The 26,769-nt window shown below is 39.8% G+C and overlaps 1 protein-coding gene across 5 annotated transcripts in view; it reads right to left on the reverse strand.

Annotated features, from left to right (window-relative positions):
* Samuel (SAM-motif ubiquitously expressed punctatedly localized protein) overlaps positions 1-26,769 on the reverse strand; it is a 71,387-nt gene that overhangs the window by 25,142 nt on the left and 19,476 nt on the right. For 2 of the 5 annotated variants that reach the window (XM_032438062.2, XM_032438063.2), the window contains exon 3: positions 4,147-4,960. The exons of 1 other annotated variant lie outside the window; for it this stretch is intronic. In XM_032438062.2, coding sequence (XP_032293953.1) covers positions 4,147-4,960 — 814 coding nt within the window. Of the gene's footprint in view, positions 1-4,146; positions 4,961-8,224; positions 8,508-8,773; positions 8,921-26,769 lie in introns of those variants that run through there. 2 more of the 5 variants (XM_070208774.1, XM_070208773.1) reach the window with 2 other exon arrangements.

Below are 26,769 nucleotides of genomic sequence, written 5' to 3' on the forward strand. Positions count from 1 at the left end.
CTGTTGTCTTTTTTTTGTTGTTTTTTGTATTTTTGTTTTAATTTTTTTTGCAATGTTTTTTTTTTGCTGTTTTGTTTTGTTTGTTAAAACAATGTTGATTATTGCAAATTGCTTTGGCGATTGGTAGCAGCTACTTAGTTGTTGTTTTTGCTTGTGTTTTGTTGTTCTTAGCAATTGTTCAAATTGTTTATGGTGCGATTATGTTGCCAGATCGGCAAATTAACTGAGCTGTTCAAAGCCTCTCCCCGAAAACCCATCATATCCAAACGTATATATAGCAGCTACTGTTGCGATCTATAAGATATATGTATACATATTTATATACACGTGCCTGTGTGTGTGTGTGTGTGTATCTAACGGTGCTGATCTATGGCATGGCTAATTGGCTTTGGGGCTAGGCTCTATCAGTCAGGCATATGCTAATGGTGTCTATTGTTACGCCTACGCCTGTTGGAATAAATCGCTAAAAGGAATAGAATAGAAATAATAATAAAAAAGGCAAAACGACAAGCAGAAATTTGCATATATCTACAATCAAAAATGTTTATCAATGAATGTCGCGCAAATTCGAAACGAAAAAAAAGAAACAGATACCCAAACGTAACACGATACAAAACCATTTAGTGGAGCTTATAAGAAAAAGGAGACAACATAAAAACATATTCATAAAAAAAGACTTAGTCAACGAAATGAATAGACTATTAGTTTTTTTCCTATAGCTCAAACAAAGGGGTCGCGCTGCCCTGAACTTGGCTTCAAAGTGCGTCAGAAGTGTTGAATAAATCTGAGCGAACATTGAAGTCAACATCGATCTATCTATTTGAGGACCAGTTTGAAGAGTTTGAAGAGACTTGAACTTGACTAAATGCATTTGCTGGCGAGTGCATTATCAAAGTTAATGTGAAAACTGAGCAGCCTCTGTCTTTAGCCTGAAGGGTAGTCAGACACTTAAGGTTAAGCGTTAGCTCAAGTGCGGGGCTTGCTATTGAGTTCTTCTCGCAAACATTCCAGTCTATTGATAAATTTTTAGCTAAAATTAAGCGTAAATACATATTTAAAGACGACGAGATGAGATCTGCTTTGTATTGTAATCAAGAAGTCTTTAAAATATAAACATCGCTTATAATTCTCAACGCGTTAAGGCAAAGTTAGATATCAAAGACTTGAAGACTTAATTATATTACTATTTTATAGATTTCCTTTTACAACTTTCAACTAGATTTATTTATCTCTGATTTTGATATTAACGTGGCAGCACCTAAATATTTCATGGATACCCACGCACACGTATTCGATATAAATAAATATCGTTTGAATAAACACCCATATATAGAAGTTAATCATGCCCAACACTCGTGATATGCAATTAATTAATTTCTAAGGCTCAAATCATAATTCGATTTGTCACGTGTTGAATCAAATATTTATGTATTTATAAATTTATAAATTGGTATTTAGTTAATTGACTTTTCCCACATAATTAATAATATTGAAAGACAAGGCGACAGCTGTTGGCTTTTTGCTTTTTTCTTCGCCTCATTAGCAACTCAATTAAAATAAAGTCAATAAATTGTTGAAACAATCTTTTTGATATGCGCCACAAGCGGCCACAAGGCATTTAAGCCAGAACAAAGACCACCCTCCAAGCGCGACTCGACACAGATACAAAGATACAGAACCGTATAGATGTGTTAGGCAATGAAAACTATCGTGACTTTGTGTATAAAGATTTGGGCGAACACCTCAGGTGCTGAATGAGACAAACGGCGTGTCTCATTAATATTAATAAGACAATAAGCCAATAAGCTAGGCCAGTCACAAAACGAATAGGCCCGAAATGTATCTGTTGCGCCGTAGTTCGTGCTTGTACCTGTATCTGCAGCTATATTAGGCCAGGGCGAAAATAGTTTCCAGTTGTTCTTTAGCTTTGAAATTTTGATTAATTGTTTATATTAGTTCATGTTTATGTTAATCTATGCTTTGCTTTTAACGCCATTAATTAAGTTATGAGAATTGTATCTGTATCTGTATCTGTATCTGTATCTGTATCTGTATCTGTATCTGTATCTGTATCTGTATCTGTATCTGTATCTGTATCTGTATCTGTATCTGTATCTGTATCTGTATCTGTATCTGTATCTGTATCTGTATCTATCTGTATCTGTATCTGTATCTGTATCTGTATCTGTATCTGTATCTGTATCTGTATCTGTATCTGTATCTGTATCTGTATCTGTATCTGTATCTGTATCTGTATCTGTATCTGTATCTGTAGCTGGGTCACGGCAAGAGTGGGCGCCAATTTTTCTCACGAGATCATATATATATTTTATAAATTTTGATTAATTGTGTACATAAGTTGATGTTTATTATAATCTATGCCTAAAACCTCAACGCTAATAATTAAGCTGTGCGTATTTTACTAATTTTTTTGGTATTGAAATTCGTATTTGCGTTTACTTTTGTTGAATGAACATTTTTCGGTTTGTTTTTTTTTTTTTTGGCTGCTGGCGTTGAGTTTATTAATTTGTTTTATATTTAAATTTCAAGTTTTCTGCGTTTTTCTGTGGCCTATTCGCCTTTTGTTGTAGCCGTTTTTTTTGTTTCATTTATTTTTGTTTATTTTCTGACAGCAAAAGCGTGCAGCTTGTGTTTAAGCGTTTTGATTAATTTGTCGTCTTTGTGGCCGTTACAAACAGTAGCAGAAAAAAAATGGACAAAATAGAAAAATACACAAGACATACAAAGCTGATATCAATACGAATTTTTCGTGGCATTAATTTGTTAAATTGTTAATTAATTTGTCAGGCGAACGACAGCGCAACAACACAAAGCGGGGCGAGGCATTAAATGAAAATACATCACTGAAGCATTTACAAAATTGTCTGTTGACATTTTTTGGTTATTCCATAAAATCAAAAAAAAAAAAATATTTAAAATAAAACAAAAACGTTTAATTTACTAAAAATCTCAAAGGAGACGCAACAAAAAGTAGCCCCTCATGGACGATAATCGGGAGCAAGAGGGTCAGCTCAATTCCAGACCAGCCTCTATATTGCGCGCCAGTGGCAGCTATCGCAACAGCCATCTGAGCAACCATCCATCGATAACCATAAATTTGCCCACGGATGCCGCCGCTGGCCGGGAGTCGGGCAGCGATGCCAGCGACGCGCAGGCGCAGCAGCAGAGCCACCAGCGGCGGGAGCAGTTCGAGCAGCTGCGTCGCGAGCACTATCACAACATGTTCTCCACCGTCCACGGGCAGCGGCTGAAGCGGCAGAGTCCGCCGAGCGTGCAGAAAACTTCGCCGGGCAAGCCGCCAGCCGTAACGGGGTCATCGCGTGGCCCGGCGGACAGGGAGCCAAGTAGACGGGAGGGCTCACAGAGCCCAAAAAAGGAACCACAGGCGCAAAAGCAGGAATAAAGCTTTTGGCTAAGCTTTATTTGATCAAGAGCTTTAATGGGCAAGACAAATAAAGCTGAATTCAAAAGTAATTAAATTTTCACTTTAATTCTTAGCTTTTTTTTTCAAAGAACAGGCAAGCGGTTTTATAGCCATAAACTGTAACAGCTCATTTCGTCATATTAACTGTTTTTTAAGCACAAAATAAGAATAATTTAACTTTTATTTTAAGATAAAAAGTTTTACGGCTCGATATCGATTTTTTTTTAAAGAACGAGAGCAAACTTTTGTAAGCCCAATGTCACCAGTTCAGCTTAAAGCTGCTGTTAGGAAACTCAAGAGTTTTTAAATAAAATATATTTCCATACTACGTAAGAGATATTAATTTCCTTAAGCACAGCTTAAGGCACGCGTCTTAAGCTAATTTTTAACCCGTCTTAACAACCCGTCAAAGCTCCGTCATTTCAGGTAGAAGAAAACATTAAAAAGCCTTACTTGTATTTGCATTTGTTGGCTTAACATATATCGAAAATGCCCAGTGCCCAGTTAAAACACTTAACTTATTTGCAATTTTGAACAGTGTATAGCACACGCCAATATAGGACCACCTGAATGCGCTAAGCCCTAAGCTTTTGACGCAATATTTAAGCTTCTTTTACGCAACTAAAATCCCGCTAACGCTTTATGGTAACAAAAAAAAAAAAATGCACATTAATAATGTTGCGACAACTGCAAACACTCACCTGGCAAATGCCGCGGAGACGGACAGCTCGCCGTTGTTGTTGCTGTTGTTGTTGTTGTTGTTGTTGTTGTTGCTGCTGCCGGGACTGAGACGCTCCCGTTTGACGTTGCTGCTGCTGATGCTGAGCAACTGTTGTTGCTGATGATGTTGATGGTGGTTGTTGTTGTTATTGTTGCTGCTGCTGCTATTGTTGTTGCTGAGCGTTGCATTGTTGTTGTTGTTGTGCATATTGGCAATGCCCGTTGACTCCATAAGCGCGTCCTTGAGCGAGTCAATCTGTGCGCTTGTCATATGCAACGGCGACAACTTCTCATGCTTCACCCTGTCAAAGTACAAAGCTGCGTAGGCGGCCGCAGCAGCAGCAGCCGTTGCATTGCTTGCTGCTGTTGTTGCTGCTGCTGCTGTTGTTGCCGCTGCTGAGCCTGCAAGGCTCGAGGTATTCGCTGCCGTTGCCGGCGTCGCAGCTGCGTTGCTGTTGCCAGTTGCTGCCCCTGATGCTGCAGTAGATGCCGTGGTCGGGCTGCTGGCCTCGCGCAGCTGCTTGGCGCTATCGACGGCTCCGTAGCCGCTGAGCAGCAGCGAGCGCTCGCTGAGCATGTTTGCCGTGTTGCTGTTGCCGCCGCTGAGCAATTGTTGCTGCTGCTGCTGCTGTTGCCGCAAGTCGCTGGCGAGGCGTTCGAGATGCTTGCGCTTGGTGGCCGCCGCCGCGGGCAGAGAGTTGAATTGTTGGGCCTGCTCCTCGTTGTGGTGTTTCACTGGCGTTGCCGTTGTCGCCTTGGCGGGCTTCTGTTGCAGTATGTCGGTGGGCGTGTTACCTGGACGAGACAATGAGAGAGAAGGGGAGAGAGCGTGTGTGAGCGAGAGCGAGAGCAACTGGGCTGCCAGTTTGTCGAGCTGTGCCGTGCGCGCAGCGCGTCAAGAGCTTACTAAACATTCGCTGTAAATGTCAATACCGAATCCCAATCCGATTCCGAATCCGAATCCGAGTACCCAGTCCGAACTGTCAGCAATTCGGAGTCGTTTCAGTGTCGAGTTAAGACGGTTCGCATGCAAATCGGCCAAAGGTTAAAATAACTTATAATATGTTAACAAAACCATTGACCTGCAATGTTGAACCCCTAAGCTAATTATCGGGGTGAGCGTCGAGTGCAAAGCCGGACACAATGCTAGCAAATGGCGACGCACTCTAACAACAACAGCAACAACAACTAGAAAAAGAACTATGACAGCTACAACAATGATAGAGTACATTGATAAGAAAGGGTTGCAAATCGTATAATTACGAAATATTTTAGGGCCCCAAAAATTTGGTTTATATACAACTTTCTTTGTCCATACTACAGTTCCGTTTAAATTTTAAATATTTTTTAAAATATATTTTTATAAATAAATCACATTATACCTTATATTTTTTCAAGTCTAACCCTTTAGCACATAGAATCACAAAGAATATATTTTAATATTAAAGAGTTTAATTAAAAAATTGAGTAGCTTTTCATTGTTATAATCGCAAATGAGATCAAGAGCAAAACTATTTATATATGTAATATAGTTTCTTATTTATATTTTAAGATTACGCTTGTGTTTATTGTGCAAACGTTTACGAATGCGACACAAAGAAGAAATGACGAATACGCTCTCGAGAGAATAAGCATTCGAGAAGGAGATAATAATAATAGAAGGAGATAATAATAATAAAGATAAGATTGAATAATATTGAATTTATACCCGGCGTTGCACGGGCTAATATAATTGCCGCATTTACCCCAATTAAAGTATATATGTATGTACATTTAATATTTATCAGTAATGCCTTGCATAAAAAGATAAAACTTTGAACGGGCTCAAGCTCAATCAAGTATCTAGTCAATATGCCCTCTCTGTGATATTATAGCGCACACAGCACACACACACACTATAAATATATTGCTGACCGCAGTGGCATACATTGAACTTTATGGTGCGGTTGAAGCTTCCGTCGCGCCCATCGCATAAATTGTTTATTTACATAGCACAAACATTTCTTTATTTTCCCTTACTCCCTCTCTATCTCTCTCTCTCTCTCTCTCTCTCTCTCTGTGGCATATAAATATTTTAATTGTAATTTAACTGGCAAAAATTAAAAAGCAAATACAAGTCCCAATACAAGCCAAAGGCAAAAAGCGGCCCAAAACATTCACCTTTTCCATGGTCTGGACAGGGCGAAGGTGTGCAGGTTTGGCTGCAGACCAGGTGTAAATTAACACACACACACACACACGCACACAAGCGGCAGCTGCATAAATAATAAAATGAAATATTTACAAGCGAAATTAACAACAATTTGTAGCTGAGGATCGTTAGGATCGACTGGAACCATTCGACTGGCCATAAGAATCGGTAATCGCAGCTCCAACCGAAACCAAACACAAAAACCAGTTGTGAATCTTTAGACCCAAGTCTAGTACTCGGTGGAACTGCCCAGTGGGCACCCCTGCCGATTGTGCGTGTATCAAATATCGACAAACACACACATATACACACACAATATATAGAAAAAAGTATAAATATACAGTAAAAACTTTGGCGGGCCTTATCATAAAATTGAATTTATCATTAGTTAGCACTAAAATTAAGTTGTGTTGATTTTCGCTTCAAAAAAATGCTTTTGGCACAGTGGCGCAAATCTAACAAAATGTGCTCAAAAATTAAATAGAAGTTAAAATAAGTTGGAAATGTAAAAATAATAATTTCATTATGTAAAGTGTTGTGTTGTGTCAAGGCAATGCGAGCTGTAAAGTTAATGTTGCATGAAATCACCAGGCGTTGCCCAGCCTAGTCAGAAATAAATATCATTTCAGCCAGTTAAGGCATAGCATATCATAAACAGGATTTCTCAATTTTAGGGTAGTGGCTAATATTCGATATATACATCTGGCAGTCGATTGAACTTCCTCCCCAAATATTTAAAAGTTTAAATATTTTTAGCGGTAAATTGTTTTATGATAAAGCATTATTCAAACATTCTTTGAGTTTTTATCATTTTTATCATATACATAGTTAATATTACAATATAGGGACTATTGTATAAATCCCTTTTAGATTGACCCTTTTATTCGACTTCTGAATAGTTTTTGGGCTTATCTTACTTTATAAACTAGAAATCGTATATCAATTTATTTTTTTTTTCGTTTAATTTACTTTTTGGAATAATTTACACACACTATTCGTTCGCATTTGACTGTGTAATTAGGTCTCGCAACCCACTGTGCCAGCATTTTCGAGTAATTGTCCACACCCCGCTCTATCTCTCTCCCTCTCTCTCTCTCTCTCTTCCTCTCTCTCTTCTGGCCGTGACACAGGTGACCATCATGAGCCGCAGCGGCCCGGCTGCTGATTGGCATCGCGCTTGGTGCCAATGGTGCTAAGTGCCGAATGCCGAATGTCGAATGCCGTCGGGTCTACAGAAAGCAGAGGAACCCAAAACCGTAGAGTCTATATAGAGACCGTTCATACAGTATGGGAGATTGTGAACGTGGAGCCCCGACATCGTGAGACGCCGGACGCAAGACGCGAGACATGCGCCATGCGCGCCGCTGTTGACTTTTCCAGTTGGGCTTGTGCTGTTTCCAATACCCTTTCGGAAGGTAGCTTTGGTTGTCACGAGCTGTGTAACGGAAACATCTTCGATCACGATCGAGGCATACAAATTCTTGACCTCACAGTTTTAAAGGAATCTACACGTAACCTGGCATAGATCTGACATTCTGTTGTAGCTGCATAAATATTTTTCATATTCGAATATTTTCCTGGTATTTTTTCAAGTTAGCATGGCCAAACTTGGATTTTACATGCTTTGTAGGGTTTCCTTAAAATTATGTTTTAGGAACACTTTTTAGATATCTTTGCCAAACAATTACCAAACAATCTGACGCACAATTCATTCACATGACAGCATTATAGATGATAATATAAATCTATATATCATAAAATAGTCCTATATACGAGAATGCAGAATAAGTCAAAGGGTTTGTTTAATAAACATTTCTCATTTTTAAGCAACGACGAGCGTTTATTTATTTCCCAACGAACCAACGAACCTTGAGGAACAATCGGCTGGCTGATAAAGTGACACATCAGCAAGGGTATTCAATTGTCGGCTTGCCTTCCATCATGTTATTAGCGTACTAATCGTTTGTTTGTACGTGTGTATGTGTGTGTGTGTGTATTGGGTATGTGTGATCCGCAGAGTGACAGGCCGCATGTTGGGTCGACAAGTGTCAATAGTACTAATAGACGAGCGCGACTTTGGGGCTAGGCTCTCTCTCTGGCTGTGGGCTAGGCCGGAGCCAGTGTCTGGGCACGTTCTACGTTAACAGAGTTCTGGAAAAACGAAAATACAACGGTAAAGTTCATTGCCATTTGGCTGTTTGGCTTTTGGGGCACGTCACTGTGCCCCCCCACCGAAAACCCTCTCTCACCCTCCCACTCTCCTGCCCTCCCACTCTCCGCTCGCACAACGGCAACGTCACGTTGACAAACACAGCTGCCGACCCACAGTCGCAGCAAAGTTGTCGATGTTGTCGTTGTTGTTGTCGCTATCGTTGCCGTTGCCGTTGTCGTCATGTGACCATTTTTCATAGACCTACCTCGCATAACTGCGGCCCTGTTGCAAGTACCAATACGTATCTTTTTGATGTAATTTGTTTTCGATTTGATAAATAGTCCTTTTTTTTTGCAGCTGCCGCCCTGCTCGTTGGGTCAACTACAAAACGTCTAGACTCCAGAGAGACCTTGTGTAAAATAATAAAAATAAAAAAACAAAATCGACTACTCGGCCGCAATTTGACTTTCAAAGGCGGGCCACGGGTTCGAGTCGGGGCGTTAAAATTATTCACACACGCATACATACACACACACACACACACACTTAGACACAGTCAGCTTATCAGCTTTTGACCTCATTTAAAAACCAAATAAAACGCAACGCTCGAGAGCAAATAGCGCCCCAACGATTTATGCGAACTTTGAGACGCGTCACATTACTGAATCCAACGCCTTATCACCTCTAAGCGGGAGAGGGGTGTGGACTCGTGGGGGGGGAGGGGGGTAAGACTAGTCTCAACTCTGCGCTGGCACACAATGGAAATAAAAGTTCTTTAAACTAGTTATAATCAAATGCGCTTTGTGATCTAAAGTTCTTTTTCATTTATCTCGATCTAGTTAGATAAAATAGATAGATAGACTAACTAAAAAACTGATTGATGATTAATCCACGGCACAAGACGTCAGCGAAAGCTCCGCATTTTATTGTAGTTATATGATGAAACGAGGTTTTTTTTTGGAATATTCACCTTTAAGTATGATAAATTCACGGATTGTCATATGAAAATTATGTTGATTTAATAAAAACTCCTTTTCAAGCATTAAGCAAATTAATTTAAGACTTGTTTCAAGTTTCTAGCAAGCTGAAAAAAGTTTCTTTGGCATAGTCTGAAGACCCTTCCGTTCGACTTAGGTTCATTTTTAAAGCTCTACAAGAGAACTTAAGGGCCACGTGTTTCAGCATTATGAATTAAGATATTTCAAAATTGTAAAAAATTCACAGATAATTATGCGAAATTATATTTAAATCTATCTGAAAATTAATTTCCTCTTGGTGGAAATGGGTTCAAAACGACGTTTTAAGTTTCTTCCGAAGATCTTAAAACCTATTTGCAACGCTATACAAAAGATTACGATTTTAGACATTTCACCCGTAACTGTGAAAACGTGGCGGAAATTGTTTAATTGTTCAGCAACCGATTCGGTTTCAAACTCATTTGGAAAAATCTTTGTGGAAAATTGTGCTAACACTTTTTTATTTTGCACTCAATTGACTTCAAACATTAAATTAAAAATATGTATATTTTCATAAATTATATTTAATTTTTCGCAGGCGGAAAATGGGTGGAAAAGTATTGTTACATGGACCGCAAAAAATACCCGCTAGCATTAGAATAATAAAAAAACTCGTAGATCACTGAACTCGAACAAATTTTTGTTGTGCTTTTTCGTTTTGGAAATTTCCACAGGGAAATTGCATTCCATGGCGATTGTCAGCGTTAAGATAACGAATTTTTGTTATTTTTGGGCTTTTTTATGAGTTTTATGCAAACATCATCATCTGATAAATGATACAGCATGATACATACTAGATATATATGTGTACATTTTGGGGCGTTATTTTATTGTATATTGTGGGCGTGTCAAAGGCACATAGAAACACAAACACACTAATGAACTTTTGAATTGCTTTCACCGCATCTCGCGCTTGTCGCACTTGTCCAAAAGGCAAACACTGACAACAGCCGCACAATAGTTGAGGAGGGCAACGCACAAAAGGAGGGCAACTCAGACCAAATATTATCAGTGAAACGCGTCAGATACGCACTCACACACACACACACACACACACACACACACGCACATGGCATACAATCTTTAACACCTTGATGATCTAATAAATGCGACATGATTTACAAAAAGAAAATAAAATGCGACCACAACGAAAATTAAGAACACACACACACAACAATCTTTTAAGAAAGAAGCCAAATAGAATAACAATAATAATAATAATAAAAAAAAGGGATAATAATAGTACTCAAGTAAGTAACAAGAGCAGGCAGGCAAACAGCTCGGGCCTTATATGGACTAGTTACGCTCGTATAGTTCAACTTGGCACTTGGACAAACATCGCGCGATAAGACCCCAAATAACCGACCGAACGAACACTTGAGATACAAGAAATCAAGTAAAGCATAAGGCAAAATATCAACAACAAACTAAAGCGTAATGAAAACTGAAACTGAGCTATGGAAACAGAGAGAAATGGAAACAGCAACAGAAACTAAAAACCTAACTACTGATGCAGTCGCTAATAGAACCCACAGAAATGTTTATCTATCGAATGTGCACAACAACAACAATTTATAAAAAGCAAAAAGTATACGAAAATTAAAACTAATAAACAAACATCCAATGCCAATAGTCTTAGAGAGGTTTCGGGAATATAATATTATAAAAAAAAACTATTTTATAAACTGCGAAATGTGGCGAAACACAGAGAGAACAGCTCAATACCTAAAGATATATTTATATCATATTTTAAATATATAGATTTTTAATATATATAGAGCTAAAGATCAAATTAATTCTTATGATGAATATGACAGCATGATCTCAGGGAACTCAGAAACTCAGCGTGAAATTGTCATCAAATTTGGTATGTGGCTTCTTTAATGTATATCAAGAGCAAAACTCAAGAACTGCCAGCTTTAACAGTATTTTAAGGGTAGCTAACTCAAGTAACTTAGAAACTCTATACGCTATATCCAAGAAAAATTAGTATGTGGTTTCTTAAAGGCAAAACTCAAGAACTGACAGCTATAACAGTATTTTAAAGGGAGCTACCTCAAGTAACTAAGAAACTATAAGAGCTACAACTAACAGAATTGGTATGCAAGTTATTAAGCGTTAACAGTGCCAATTATGATAGGCCCAACACAATAGTTCATATAGTTCTCCTGAGGTAGCTCGGAAACTACAAAAGCTCTGCTCATCAAATTTGGTATGTAGGTAACTCAACAAATAGTATGCGCAAAATAAATGTATTTCTGCCATAAAATAAGCGCCATGCAAGTAAGATAAAATAAATATGATTTTGCATATATTATATAAGGCCTGCGAATAGAACTAATTTAGCCAAGTTTCCGATCAATTAACCCAAATGACAACTTAAACAGTTGCCGTTACTTGTTGGCTTTACGGCCAGAATAGGCTCATAAACTGCGCAAAATACCCACGAATATGCTTACTATAATATTGCACGGATATGCTAACAATTATCATAATATAATATGCTATATATAGCGAGAGAGATTATGCGAATGTGCTTGTAGTCAGCCCACGTCACACTTTTAGCTTTTGCTATAAACAAACTAATTGCCGACAGTCGACACAGCTACAGATACAGATACATTTGTATCTATATGCATGTTGTATAGATATATGAGGAGCATAAGGTGTAGTTGAGTTGAGTGATAAAAACCTCAAACGGTGTGCAATTAAAAAGAAGAATAGCCAAACAGACAGACAGATAGGCAGACCGACAGACAGACAGATAGAAGGCGCGCGCCAAAAAGGAGTAAATGGATTTGGGGGAGTGGCAGGAGAGGCTGTTTGTGCAGTTCATGTGGGCATAGCGCACACGCAAATATGCAGCCAAGCAGCAACATTAGACATGCAACTTGTAACTTGCAACAGCAACAGCAACAGTTGCCGCAGCAGCAGCAGCAGCAGCAGAAGCAGCAACAACAAGCGAATCTCTCGTTAATTTATGAACCTGAACCTGGGGGCCAAAGACAAGGCGAAAACCAAACCAAACTCAAAGTAAAAATCAAATTAAAACCAGAGCAGGCAAGCACGAAAATTTCTAAGGAAATTTCACCCCGTATACGTAGCAGGCATGCAACAAATGGCTGCGCCAAGGAGACAGAGACAGTGTCTGCGGCAAGCGAGAGGGAAAGAGGAGACAAGATGCCAGCGCAGTCGAGCCTCATGGTGAATGACCAAAGCGCATTAAGGCAGCCAAGCGGCCAACCAGAGCAACCAAACAACAACCAAGTGAACAGAGAGAAAAAAAAAAAAAAAACCTGTGCTAATTATTATTTAGTGCAGTTCAGGCAACACAGAGCCAGCGAGTGGCACAGCCAGTGGCACAGCTCGGTTGCCACAAGAGGCTCTCTCTCTAGTCTCTAGTCTCGAGACCCGGCCCCTCTGCCACAGCAATCTGCACCAATTTAACCAAATAAGGCGCTTTTAGCGGCCAAATGCATTGCATGCAACGCGCAACTTGCGCCATAGTCAAACGCATTGCCGAAGCAGAGAAATCTGCAAAAGTTGAAAGGCCCCAGAGCGAGATGGGTGTGCGTGTGTATCTGTGTGTCTGTGTGTGTGTTGCACCTGTTTTACAGGAATTCAGAATGCAAGCGTCGTCGATAATAAACTTTAATGCTAATAGTAGTTGTACATCATCAGCAATGGACCAAAAAGCCAAAGACACTGCCCAGCAGTCACCAGGGGCGTCCACAGGTGGTGTGCCTGTGTCTATGTGTGTGTGTGTGTGTGTGAGTGTGTGTGTGTGTATTTTATCTGCATGTGCTGCTCTTGCGCCGAGCTCAAATTCAAATTCCATTAAAGCAATTACAATCACAACAGCCACAACTCCTAGCTACATGGTTTTGAGAATCACCGAGAACGGCGCGAAAATGTTATTATTTCTAGCCCATGGCACGTAATTAGAATTTTTGATTAGCCAAGCGACTCGTCAAATCAATTCAAGTTTGTCAGACAGTTCTGGTTCCAGTTCCAGTTTGTCCACTTCAAACGGCAGAAGGTGTTAATCATTTATGAAATTTGCCTCATTTTGCGCGCACTCAATTCGAATTTCCAATTTTGCTGACAGCCGCCGTTAGCTTTGCACTCAGCTGTCATCAACTAGAACAGTTTCTTTTTGATTTGATTTTATTTATCAAGTAATTGTTAATTTATACGAGCTGAGACAAACGATCCACGTCGAGCTGCAATGTTGCAAGTTGAAAGGCAACCACCCAACGGAATTGAATGGTTGCATGCAGCGCACAGCGGGTGGCCAGCTACAGTTATGTGGGGGAGCAAGACAAAATGTAGTTAAAACTGAACTGAACAAATTTCAAAAGGTTCAAATCAGAACTCCAATTTTAAAGGCGGGGCTAAACTGGACTCTAGTGGATCAGATTTTGAAGCAGTAAATCACAAGAATGCTAGCTGCTTGTTAAAAAAACAAACTACAATTAATGAAACATCATTCGAGAAAAAGATGCTGATAGATTGATTGTGGGATTAAAGTTCAAGCCCAAGCCCTTAAAACTAGGCAGCTGTGTTTGCGGAAAATGTCGATCAGAAGTGTTTCAAACTTTCTTAAAATCTAAAATTTGAATATAAAATCTTTAATAATATAAAAAATACTCTGACTGCAAAGTTGCATTATACTTAAACGTTATTTTACTTTTTCGTAGAACTGAAAAATAAATGTCATAGAAATCTCTCGTTTTCTAAGAAGTTGTAAACCTATTTTTTTCTTCTTTACTGATTGTTTATAGGAAAGAATTATTTTGAATTTAATTCTCTTAGTTAGGAACTTAACTTAAGTATATTAAAATCTGGTATTCCTGCAGATCACACAAAATAAACTAAATACAATAAAAATTGTGATAAAATGTTTTATTATGCAACCATTGTTGATCAGAAACGTGGCAACAATTGGATAAAAACGCCGAAATAAATAAAACTGGGATAAGAAAAAAACAATTTGCCAATTGTCGCAGCGTCGAGCGAGTGGAGAGCAGGTGGGCAGGCGCCGGGGCAGCGGCTCATGCTGACTGTAAAAGTAATAGAAAAACCAGCTGCCCATAGGTAGAGGAGAGGGGAGTTTAAGGGGGAGGGGGGGGGGTTGCACACACAGGTAGTTGGCAGCACAGCTTGGTGTCTTGCGCCTTGCGGCTTGTGGCGTAAAAAATCAAGTGCAGATTAATTAAATTCGATAATTAAATGAACGCAGCGAACGTTGAGCGCAGATCGTGTTGCACAGTTGCACAGTTGCAGGTTGGTTGTTTTTTTTCTTTTTTTTTTCTGTTGCTTTGCAGCCGAAAGCATTTGGCAGCTTGGCTGCACATCGAGGCTGCCCCGTTGCGGCGTCTAATGCATTTCTGTGATTTGGGCGCAGCGAATTAATGCGCAGCGCTCTATAAATTTGTCAGCAATTAAATGAGGCAGGTGCCCCCCCCCCCCCCCCTCCACCTGCCAGGCCATCATGCCACACACAGACACACACACACCCCTCAGTTGCCGCTTGAGCTTGCCGCGTGCCATTTATCAAGCGTGTTGTGTGTGCAGCAAGTTGGCTCAAATGCTGCCACCGATAAAAGCCACAAACTCTGAACTTTATAGACTGTCTCTTGGCATTGGCATTTGGCAGCGCGTTGTTGCAACACCAACTTGCAACCGCAGTTGAGCAGTTGTGCAGTTGCGCCTGCCAAACATCGCTTTGATTGATATTTGGGCGATAAAGCAGCGAATGCCGCTGCACGCCACAAAACTTCAGAGCTGCAAACATGTGTTGCACGTTGCACGTTGCCCGTTGCCTGGTAAAAGTCGAGCTTGGCCAAAATCGCTGCATGTTGCACATAAATTTTATCGAGTTCAAGCCGTGTTCTTGTTGTTGTTGCCGCAAATTTATGGCAGCAGTCAACTGGCTCAGCGAATGTGGCAGCAAAAGCTGGCCCCAGCTTTTTTCATCTATATATTCCTTCTTTTTTTTTTCTTTGCGGGGCGTGTGCCTTGTGTGCGCTGTCCTGTTAACAACATGTGAGTGTTGCTTGTTAATGATACCAATGTCTCTGAGTGTGTGTGTGTGTGTGTGTCTGCCACATGTTGCAAGCAATAATATTTTACACAGGAGTCGCAAAAATAGATCATACAAATATTTGTGTGTGGTCTGCACAAGCTGATAGATTGTAAGTATAAAAATTTCTTGCGGCTTTAAGTCCTTTTTTAAAGTAGCCTAAAAGCTTGAATACAAAATAAACTGGTTGGGAATTATAGCACAGAGTTGACATTCCTTCTTGTGGAATCAATATGCATATGCTTGAACTCTTTTATTTTTACTTTCGAGTAGTTCAATTTGCCTTCAGCACGCCAGATAAGCTGTAAGAGCTTTTGTGGCGAACGCTTTAAAGCTTTAAGGGCCTAAGCCACTTGGGAATTATAACCGAGAGCATATTTTGGTTAATTTATTTTACTTCGCAGCTGACCAGTCTCAGTATTGAATTCGTTTGACTTATTTATTGGGCAGGGTATACGCTGCGTATACGTAATGCATATCAGCTTGAACTCGTATCATTCTATGAGTTCCCTATATTCTCCAGTCGAACAATATATCTTCGGATCTCTGATGTATTCCCCCCTTTCAGTTGACATTTTTTGCAATTATAAATAACATTTTGTCCGCGCAAAGGTTCTTTGATAATTTCCTGAAGCACCACACATCATCGCACGATTTTATATATAGAGTTGGCAATACATAGAGGAGTCATATATAATACAGAGACAAGTTGTTCTTGTTGTTGCCTTGAATTCAACAAGTTCAAGCAGTTCAGAACCTTTGCACGCGAACTTATCGCCGTTGTGGCGGCGACACAGGCACTCGACAGCATTGTCTGGTTAGAGTGGCCCCAAAAGCACACAAACAAACACATATACACACACATACACACTATAAAATCTGTGTTTTTTTATGAAAAAAAGCCAAATCCATTACGTATAAAGATTCAATTAATCAAAAACCTCTCATGAATCCCATGTTGAGTCTTATGATATTTTAAAAATAAGAATATATGCGAACATTTAAATATATCGATGTCTATCGATTGCTATTCATAAATGTAAGCTTATGGCCTTACTTAGTCAGTCATAAATATATATATAAGGGCTTGCATAAAATCATCTTTGATTCTATTTATATAGTTTTATCGATATATTAATCGATAATCGATTATTATTATTATCATATTCATCCTTATTATATCAATAAATTTACTCCCAAAGAGTAAAGATATATTTATTTATAAATATAGTCAATTGTCAAGATTCGATTAATGGCATAAAGGTTATCGATATTTTATCGATTGGTATGTATATATATAAAATACTTGAAATATAATACATTTAGATGACTTTACCAGCATTTGCCCTAATTGGCGCAACATATTCATAAATTAGAAGCAAAATAAAATGCAATAAATATATTTGCTGGAATATCCCAATTATTTCTGTGTTTGGCACCACTGTGCGTGGGGTGACCCTTTACGAAACATACATATGTGCTGGTTTTCTTTAGTATTTTGATTGTTTCGTAAAGTATTTATAATCAAACAATAGCAACAACAGCAACAACAACAACAACAACAACAACAGCAAGTACAACGACAATCAACAAACGAGCAACGATGTCGCGCCTGATTATATAAAATAAATATCTTTGACTTGAACTTTTGCTGTGTTGACTGTTCCCATTTTGCCTGTACACACACACACACACACACACGCACACATGTGTGTGTATATACATATTTCAAAAAAAAAAAAAAAAAACCGAGCAAAAAGTCAAAGCAGCAAAGCGGTCGCCGCGTACAAAATTCAACAGCAGCAGCAAATAACAGCAGCAGCGGCAGCAGCGGCAGCAGCAACAACAACAAGCTGTCGGGCTACACATGTATAGTACACAGATCAGCCAGCAGCAACAACAACAAAAGCAACAACAACACGCAATATATATACACAAACGTCAAAAAAGTCAACTGCGCCGCTGCCATTTGATAAGAGGCCACAAGTGTAAATATAGACGACAACACCAAAAACAACAAAAATAACAACAACAGCAACGACGTTGACGCCGACGCTGACGCTGACGCTGACGCCGACGTCCACGACCGTTGACTGGCCGAGTCAAATGCGGACGCCTCTCAGCCTGCAGCATGCATGCTCGCATCTGTGTGTGTGCGTGCCAAAGAGAGCGCGCTTAGCTAAGAGAGCGCTGCGCTGCGCATTTTGCAGCGCTCTTACGGCCCTTGACGTGCCACACGACGTATGCGCAATGCGCTTTCGTTCGCACCTCGCACTCGCATTCGCATTCGCATTCGCATTCGCATTGATTGATACGAACAGAGCAGAGCAGTTCGCCCATTTTCTTTTTATTGCCTTTGTGTCCGCTGTACTTTAGCTTTTGTGCAGTTCAGCAGAGTTCATTTTTGTTGTATTTATTTTTTATTTTTGTTTTTTTTTTTTTTTGGCATGTGTGCCAATGGGTGCGGGTAATTGTGTGTGTGTGTGTGTGTGTGTGTGTGTGTGTGTGGGTGGGCAGCAAGCTACGTGTCACAATGCGGGATAATTTGCGCGCAAATAAGCTAAAGAAAAATAAATAAAAAAAAAGTTCCTTTAGAGCGAGCTCTAAGTGAAACTGGGTCAACTACGAGTCGGCGTCTATTCAATAATAATTATTTGCATTTGACGAACGCCAAGATATCAGCATTTTTTAGAACAAATAGAAAATTAATATCTTTTGTTTTTTATTTTTATATTTTTATACACTTTATTATCATTCAAAATGGCGTCCGTTTTTTTTTTTTTTTTTTATATCAAACCCTTTGCTTTGTTTTTTGTTTAATATTCTGTGGACTTAATTAAAAAGATTTGATTTCTATAAATTCTCTAGACCAACCCCAGTTCAAAAAGGCAGCTCTTTTCCAAGTTGCACTTGATTGACCTGAGATTATTATAAAATATTTATATATTTTAGATTAGGAAAATGGAATATGATTATTTTCATTCAATTATTTTGCCCAATGGAAGTGTTCATTTGAAGAGTGTTCACTGTACATTCATGATCCTTATCCGATGATCTGTTCATTTTAAATATAGCCTTTCAAAATGTGAATTGGCAACAATTTTCAGTCAAGTGACACAAGATAAACGCCGTAATTTATGCAACATAAATGGCCATAATGATGCACACAACAACAACAACAACAACAACAACAACAACTGCGCCCTGGGGCCCATCGTGTTTATAAAGAGCTACAACAATGCGATTAAATGACGCGTGCAGCGCGCAATTTAACAGCTCAATATTTGCATAATAACAGCGCGTGACAACAACAACAACAACAACAATCAAGGCAACAACAACAACAAAGACTGCCAAGATCCTCCTTCTACTTTCTGGCCAAGACGCAGGCCCAATCGAAGCAATTCAATTGCAATTGCAATGAAAAAAAAAAAACAAAACAAAACAAAGAAGTCGCAAATATGTGGGTGAATTATGAGTCGAAAGGGTGGCTAACAGAGGGGAGGGGGGAGGGTCGGTTAGCCAGTCAGCTGCATCATAAATTGCAATTGGCCCAAACGGCGCTCCAATGACGGATTGACAAATCGGCAAACGGCTGGCCGAGCGGAGGGGGGAGCGGCGTGGGGGCTGCTTTGTTGACAAATTTATGACAGACTTTTGTCTCCTGCCCATAATGATCATCACCAGCATGATGATAATGATCATCAGCAGCTGCAACTGCAGCAGCGACGGCGGCGGCACGCGAAGACGCGCCAATGTTTTATGATCTTTGGGGCCAAGGCAATAATTTGCCAACAATTTTTCAAACACAACGAACCAGGAGACGGCACCTTGATCATCATGAGCAACATAATGATGATGATGTGGTTGTTGATGATGATGATGATGAGCATGATATGCAATCATAATGATGATAATTTGCATTTTAAATGCGCGACAATGCGGCACGTAAAGACGACAAAAATGAAAAGATATAACTAAACAAAATGGGAGTGACTGACTCGCAGATACCCTACAAATGGTTATCAACAGAATGAACAAATGTTAAAATAAAATGTTAACATAAAATGTTAATCATAGATTGTGAATGAAGGAAGTATTTATATATATGTATAAACATATAAAAATGTAATGTGTTATTATAATATAAATTTCGGAAAGTCTTGAATATCTTAAAAAACTAATATGGCTGCAGTTATCTGCGTATAATAAAATACGAAATGATATTCGATTCAATGTTAAGTTTACAGCTAACATTGAATCGATGCAGCTCCGCGTGCTTGTCACCTTCTGCCACAGGTTCAATATACCCTTCTTAGACATTTGCAATGTGTACAGGGTATATGCAGCAAGTCCAAGACGATGGCATCTTTTGGCCATTTGAATACCGAAACGAAGACTATGCGCAAAACGTGGCGCAAACTGACGACAGTCTTGTTGCATGTGGCATAAAGTACTCCTTCTGCCCCAAGTCGCAAGTCGCAAGTCGCAAGTCGCGAGTCTCGAGTCGCGGCTCAAAGGAGTCGCCTTATTTGGCCGTGGCCCAAAAGATTGTCTTAAAGCTGCCTGCTGAATCGCTCAGCCATACAAATTTGTCACACGAAATTGGTGTTTGTGACAAATCGAGCAGAAGGTAAGCCCGAGCGGGCAGTTAACAGGAGGGGGGGAGGGGGAATGCGAGGCGTTGCGAGGAGCCCAAAAAAGTTGCGTCTTATGCGGTGACAAGTGATTGAACTATTATGCGCAGCATATATGGAATGTCGCTGGGTGTAATGAATGCCCAGGCACAGCTCATATGCATTTTTGTACAGTTAGCTTGAAAATGGCTATAAAATTTGAGGTTAGAATTGACTTTGAATCGCGTGATTGACAGTGATTGAAGTGCGTGAGAAATGATAGAAATGTCCCATCTAGGGTGCGAGATGTTCTCAATTTGGTATGCTAATTTGTATATATGTATTCCATGAGATCTGAACAGATGCAGAAAACCGACGAAAGCAACAAAATATTCTATATCTATAATACAACTGGCTAGCAAATACTTTGCACATATAATACTTTGAGAAAAGGGATGAAAGAGCATCAAGCTAGAACTCAGAAGTGTGGAATTGGATTTTTTGTGGAGATTAGAGACAGCGACAATATCATATAAAGTTGCATTCTTGGAGCTAGCGAGAAAGTTGCGATAAGATCCTTTAAGGCTATGGAAAGGGAGAGCTCTGATTAGAGCGATGGATTAGTTTTGTGTTCGGCTCAGAAGAAATCTAACAGCTAAGCCAAAAGACAATACACTTTCATATGTCTATGGCTAATGCCAATTTGAAAGAGTTCGTAGAGAAACGGCAACGAGTTGGCCACAAAAATGCACAAGAGATCGCAGCTAATTGAGACATCATCAACAGCAGGTTCTGAAAGTTGGGTGAGCTGGGAGAATGGCTTGAATGGGCGCGTCTGCAGTTGGTTAAGTAAACATAAAAAAAAAAAATAAAGAAACACTCAACTGCGGGCCAAAGGCAAGTGTAAATGGCGGCTTAAAGCGCCAGAGGAAGTCGCAATGTGTTCGGCTTGGAAATCATTTTGAAAGAAATCCGCAGCCAGATCTCAAACAGAGCCAAAAAAAAAAAAAAAAGGAGAAGGAAAAAAAAGCACAGTTGGCCAAGAGCCGCACGCCCCAGACTCCAGACATAAAAATCAGCAACAATTTAATAGCAATTTTACAGCGTGTGCGCTGCAAGTCGCCAGCTCCAGCTGCAGCTTCCCCCAGCTGATAATGAAGATTAGATGTTGGTTCGAGCCTCTGTTGAATCTTTACTTTTCTTTTATTAACTATACCCTAACAAAAGGTACAATCAATTTGGAGTGGTAAAAGTTATAGCTCAGCTCTCAGCTTAGCCAAAAATTGACAAGGATCATACTTTTGGTTTAAGATAGATAAATTTCCTATATCTTAAAGATTTCTTGGAAAAAATCTATCTGGAATTTATTTGTTTCCATTGATTGTTTCCATATATTATCACACATTTGTTGCGATCAGAGTTGACTCTAGACCCTAGACTCTGATATCACTTAACTTATCTCATCCTAAAGACGTGTTTCACTCATTTCGACAAATCCACCCATATGTGTGGAAAATGAAGAAATATGAGAAACATATTAATTATAATTGAAATGAAAGGAGAACTAAATACGTTCTTATGCTTATTTATAAGCAAAGGTTTTTAGACTTCAGTCAACTTTTGTGATCTCTCCATCTTACGTGTTTCCCTCCTTTCGGCAAATCCACCCAAACGTGTGGAAAGCTGTAAAACACGTTTATATCAATAATTATAATGGAATGCTCATTAATCAGCAAGGGTATTTAGACTTCAGCCAACTTCTGTTATCTCTTCACTTATCTCATCTTGCTTTTCAGTACTTTTTTGTTGTCATTTCAGGACGCGCACAGGAAGTGGGGACTTCATTTAATGGCAGCTGCGACTGGCTAATCTCTCGCAGCTCTTAAAGAAGTTGTCAAAGCTGCTCGATGGGGAGAGAGGGTGAGAGGGAGAGGTGCGGCGCACCGTGGTTAGCTCTCGAGTCGTTAAAGCCGGCAAGGCAAGTGAAAAGTTCATTAGACGAGTCATAAAAAAAATACAGGAGAAAAAATACAAAAAAAAGTGCCAACTCGCCAAATGTTCGACGTGTCAGAAATTCAATTTGTAATTGTGGCCAACGTTCGAAAATTTCAACAAAATACAATAAAACAAAAAAAAAAAAAAACCCAACTGAATGCCGCAGCAACTGTCATACGAACATTGACCTCTTCGCTGAGAGGTTGCGAGGGGGCATGACTGTTGAACGGGCGGAGGAGAAGGGCAGGCATGGGCACTCGGTAGCGTTGGGCGTGCGTACGTGATCGAATAATGAATAACATTCAAATTGAATGATCAAACACGACCAAAAAGACGTCGAGTAAACCAAAGAGAATCGCTTCGGTTCTTCTTCTTGCTGTTCTTGTTGTTCTTGTTGTTGTTTGGGTGTCATAAAGCTGGCGAGGCCAGCATAACAACAATAAAACCTGGCCAAAAGCTGTTAGAGCCGCATTTTGATACTAAGCCAAGTTAAGAGCGCTCCGCCCGCTTCTGGGGGTCACGCGGAACACAGCGAAGAGAGCTCGAAACGGGAGTATCCGACTGGGAGCTACCCTTACGAACATGCTAGCTCCCCCCATCCACATAGAGAAAGTACTTCCTTAATTAACTTCGGCCCTTAAAGTCCGATCACTATGAAATTTACAGGGTTTAAATATGGCACTCAAGTGTCTGTACATGCCAAGGTTCAAGGTTTCGCCTTCACAAATGACTTTGTTATCAGATTTAAGGGAAAAGGGAAGAGGTATCCAAAAAATGAAATACTTTTAGTTAGTAAATACTCTTTAAAAGCTGCACACCAAATGTGGCGTCTTTAGCTTTTATAGTTTTCGAGTTATGCTTAAAAGAAAATAAAAGACCAAAATCGATATTTATCGATATATTGAAATATTAGAAGATATCGCAAAGCAAATCTGACAACTCGTTCTGCTTGTAATATGAGCGAATAGGTATTTAAAACTTCTGGCCTGCAACTTTTGTAATTTCCAGGACATGGACTTGGCTAGGTCGACTCAATTCGTCAACCAAATCGGAGATGCTTTCTTCTGCCTCTTGCTTAAGTTCATCTCAAACGCAAGTTCATTCAGAGTTTTCTTCGCATCGATTATTTTATTACTTCATTCAGGAATTTGTGATTTAAAAAAAGAAATTGTTGAAGTGCTTTCACGTGCGGAACTACTCTTATTAAAAAATCCATTTCGGCCTTTAAATTGGCTTAAATCAAGCATTTTTAAACACATTATGAGTATTTTTTTTTTTTGTCAGCTTAAACATTTCAATCGTATTTTGTTGTTGTTTGGGTCGTAAAAGGCCTCACCTTGGCTGGCACCGCACCTTCCCTCCAACCCTCTCCCCGCTCGTCGCTTCCTTACACAATGCAACTCATGCGTCTACACTGCGAGAAATGTTAATAAGCTTTGGCAATTTTTATAAACGAGACATTTGGGATACACACACACACACACACACACACGCACACACACACACACACAGAGCGCGACTTGAGCATGCATAACTCTTGCCTTCTTTCTCTTTTTGTCTCTCTTTCCTCCTCTCCCTCTCTCTCTCTCTCTCTCTCTCTGTCTCTTTCTCACGCGTTTCGCCAATTCTCATCAATATTTTGCTCACGTTGCGACATTTTGTCAATATCTGCTGCACCCCCTCCCCCGTCCGCCAACTCTTCTTCCAACTGCTCACACGCCTACCTTAAACATCGGTTGGCCTCCCCTCCCCCTCCCCCTCTACCTCCCCTCCACCCACTCAATCATCTCATTCCAATCGCTCTTCCTCTTCTGCCACTGTGAAACGCGTGAATCGTTCAATGATTCTTTTTTAATTGAATTCTAAAAACGTTGTCAATTCTTTGTTGTCGCTGTGATTCTTCCTCTTGCTGTTGTTGTTGTTGTTGTTTGCAATTGTTGTAGTTGTTGTTGTTGTTGTTGTTGTTGGGGCGCTACGCGTTGGTATCTACATATGGCCAGTTATATGGCATGAAGCATATGGGCAGAGGGTAAAAGGTCTGAGGTGGATTGTCCATCAAATCGAACAGAGAGGGAGAGAGGAAAGGGAGAGGGTGTACGAGACAGAGAGCGGGAGTCAGGGAGTCAGCGACAGAGAGAGAGAGAGAGGGAGACAGAGAGCATATTCAGCCTTGTGGTATGCGGCTTCAAGTTGTTGTTCTTGTTGTTTTCTGTTGTTGTTGTTGTATATAAAACTTAAAGCAAGCTGATGGACAAGTCGCATTTTAATGTTGTTGTTGCTGTTGTTGTTGTTGTTGTTGTTGTTGTTTTTGTGGCTTTTATTGAGCTTTTTCGCGCGCTCTTGGACTTGACAATTACACGGCTATATATTATTATTTTTTTTCTTCAATGACGTTCGTTAAATTTGTTACAGTCACGGCTAACACACACACACACACACGCACACACATTTGAATAGAGCCACAAAGTATTTAATGTGTATGTGTGCTTTACACCCGCCTTGTTTTATGTTTATAATTATTATTATTTTTATTATTTTCAACAAACGGCAGCAGTTCAAGTTCAATTGTTAATGTAAAAAGCCACACACACACACACACGCACACACACACAAGTCAAATGCCATTAAATTTGCTTTGGCTTTTTGTAAAGTTTTCGCATTTTTTGCCGTTTTTTTTTGTTTGTCTGCTTTGAGCTTAGAGAAGAAACTGGCTAAGAAAAAGTGCTTCGAGAAAAAAAAAAACACCTAGGCGAAAAATGTGCTTGCAGAAAGTAGACAGACCGAAAGTCACCTTTTGCTGTGCATTTAATTAATGTCAATTATTATTCAATTAGAGCGTACATCGAAAGGTCATGCAAATTAATGAACTTTTGACTTCTCGCAAAAAGGCGGCGAGCGTTTAATGTGCAGCCTGCGAGTAGCTAAATTTAATTGAACTTTGGCCAGAAAAAGAGCAAAAAAAATAGCATAAAAAAAAACAAAAAAAAATGAAAACTATTTTCAAACAAAAATAAAATAAAATAAAAAACAATTTGCTTATCTTATGTTTTTTTTTTAATGTGACATTAACACGGAAAAGGTTACAAAATCGCTTTGGAAACGCTTTAAAAAATCGTTTAAATTTGAGCTTTTGAATTGAAATCAAGTTGGGCCATAAATGCGACGGAAATAAGAAAGAACTCTAGAGACAATAAAAAATAATTTATTTACAACAAAAATATGTTTTTGCCAATATTAACGGATTTCTGTTTCGGTTTATCGCAAACAATAAAGAGGCTTGTTTTGAAAATGAATTTTAAGCTGCCATTAAATAAATTTGAAAACACTTCAAAACTAGCTTTAAAAACGCCAAACAATCAAATTTAATCAAATGCAAAACGATTTACGAGACAGCATAATAAATGAATTAATTTATTAAACAGGCGCCTTGCGTTTTGCATAAGTCATATATTTATATTTCTATTAAATCAATTAATATCTCTTGGTTCTGCTCAGCTTGAAAAGTGCGATCCAGCTATCAAATGCGCTCTCTTAAATTGCAGAGCGGCAACTAGGACACAATTGAGAGCGAACTTTGAATGCCGTTACGCGTGCGCAATTGAAAGCCCGACCTTAATGATGGATAAGTCAACGACAGCTGGCTATAGAGACAGATGCTGCTAAAACCTTTGACGGAAAAAAACAAGAGACATACAGACATAGAGAGAACGCCCAGGAATGCCAAAACAAACAATAAACATAACTCAAGACGCGCTGCTTAAAAGCCAACGTCAGGTGAGACGACGTCAACGTCAACGACGTCGACTCATTATTGATGTGGCTCAGTTGAGGCTGATGAATAAATGTCGCGACGTCCACTCCCAAACTTCGCTAAGAGCACAAAAGGCGCGGGCGACAACGACGCCGTTGGGTGACAATGGGAACGGCAACGATAGCGACTGCGACAGCGACAGCGACTGCGACTGCGACTGCGACTGCGTGTCGTAAAGCTCAAGAGAGCAAAAGCAAAGCAAAAGTAATGTAGGAAACATGCGACGTCGCGTCGCTGCTGCTGCTGCTGCTGCTGCTGCTTTATTTGCGTTGGCTGTGACCGCGACGCGTATAATTTACACGTTTTGCTCATTTGCGATTCTGGGCGCGCAGCTGAAACAAAACACAAATGAATTAAAATCACAAAAAGGGGGGCGCGGGCAGAGACAAAAGGGGCGATAAGACCCAAGGAGTGCAATAGCAGCGTCAAGAGTTAACTCTCAACGCGACTCGACGAGCGAAATTCCAACAAGTGGCGTAATTGCGCCCTGCGGCGGCTACCGTGCGGCCATCGATAGCCATGACTAAAGAGCGTGAGACGGTGTATGGGGAGGGGGGCATGGGTATGCTACATAGAGACAGGCAGTAAAATCGCAAATCATAAATACAACAAACAATAAATAAGTGCATGCAAGATGCCAAAGAGCGTAAGAGCAAAAGAGCAACAAGTGTGCGTGTCTCAAGTCGTTTAGCTGCTGGCGTCGCTGCTGCTGCTGCTGCTGCTGCCGTCGCTGACGTA

The sequence above is a fragment of the Drosophila virilis genome, chromosome 4 (genome assembly GCF_030788295.1).
Source record: "Drosophila virilis strain 15010-1051.87 chromosome 4, Dvir_AGI_RSII-ME, whole genome shotgun sequence".
NCBI lineage: Eukaryota > Metazoa > Arthropoda > Insecta > Diptera > Drosophilidae > Drosophila > Drosophila virilis.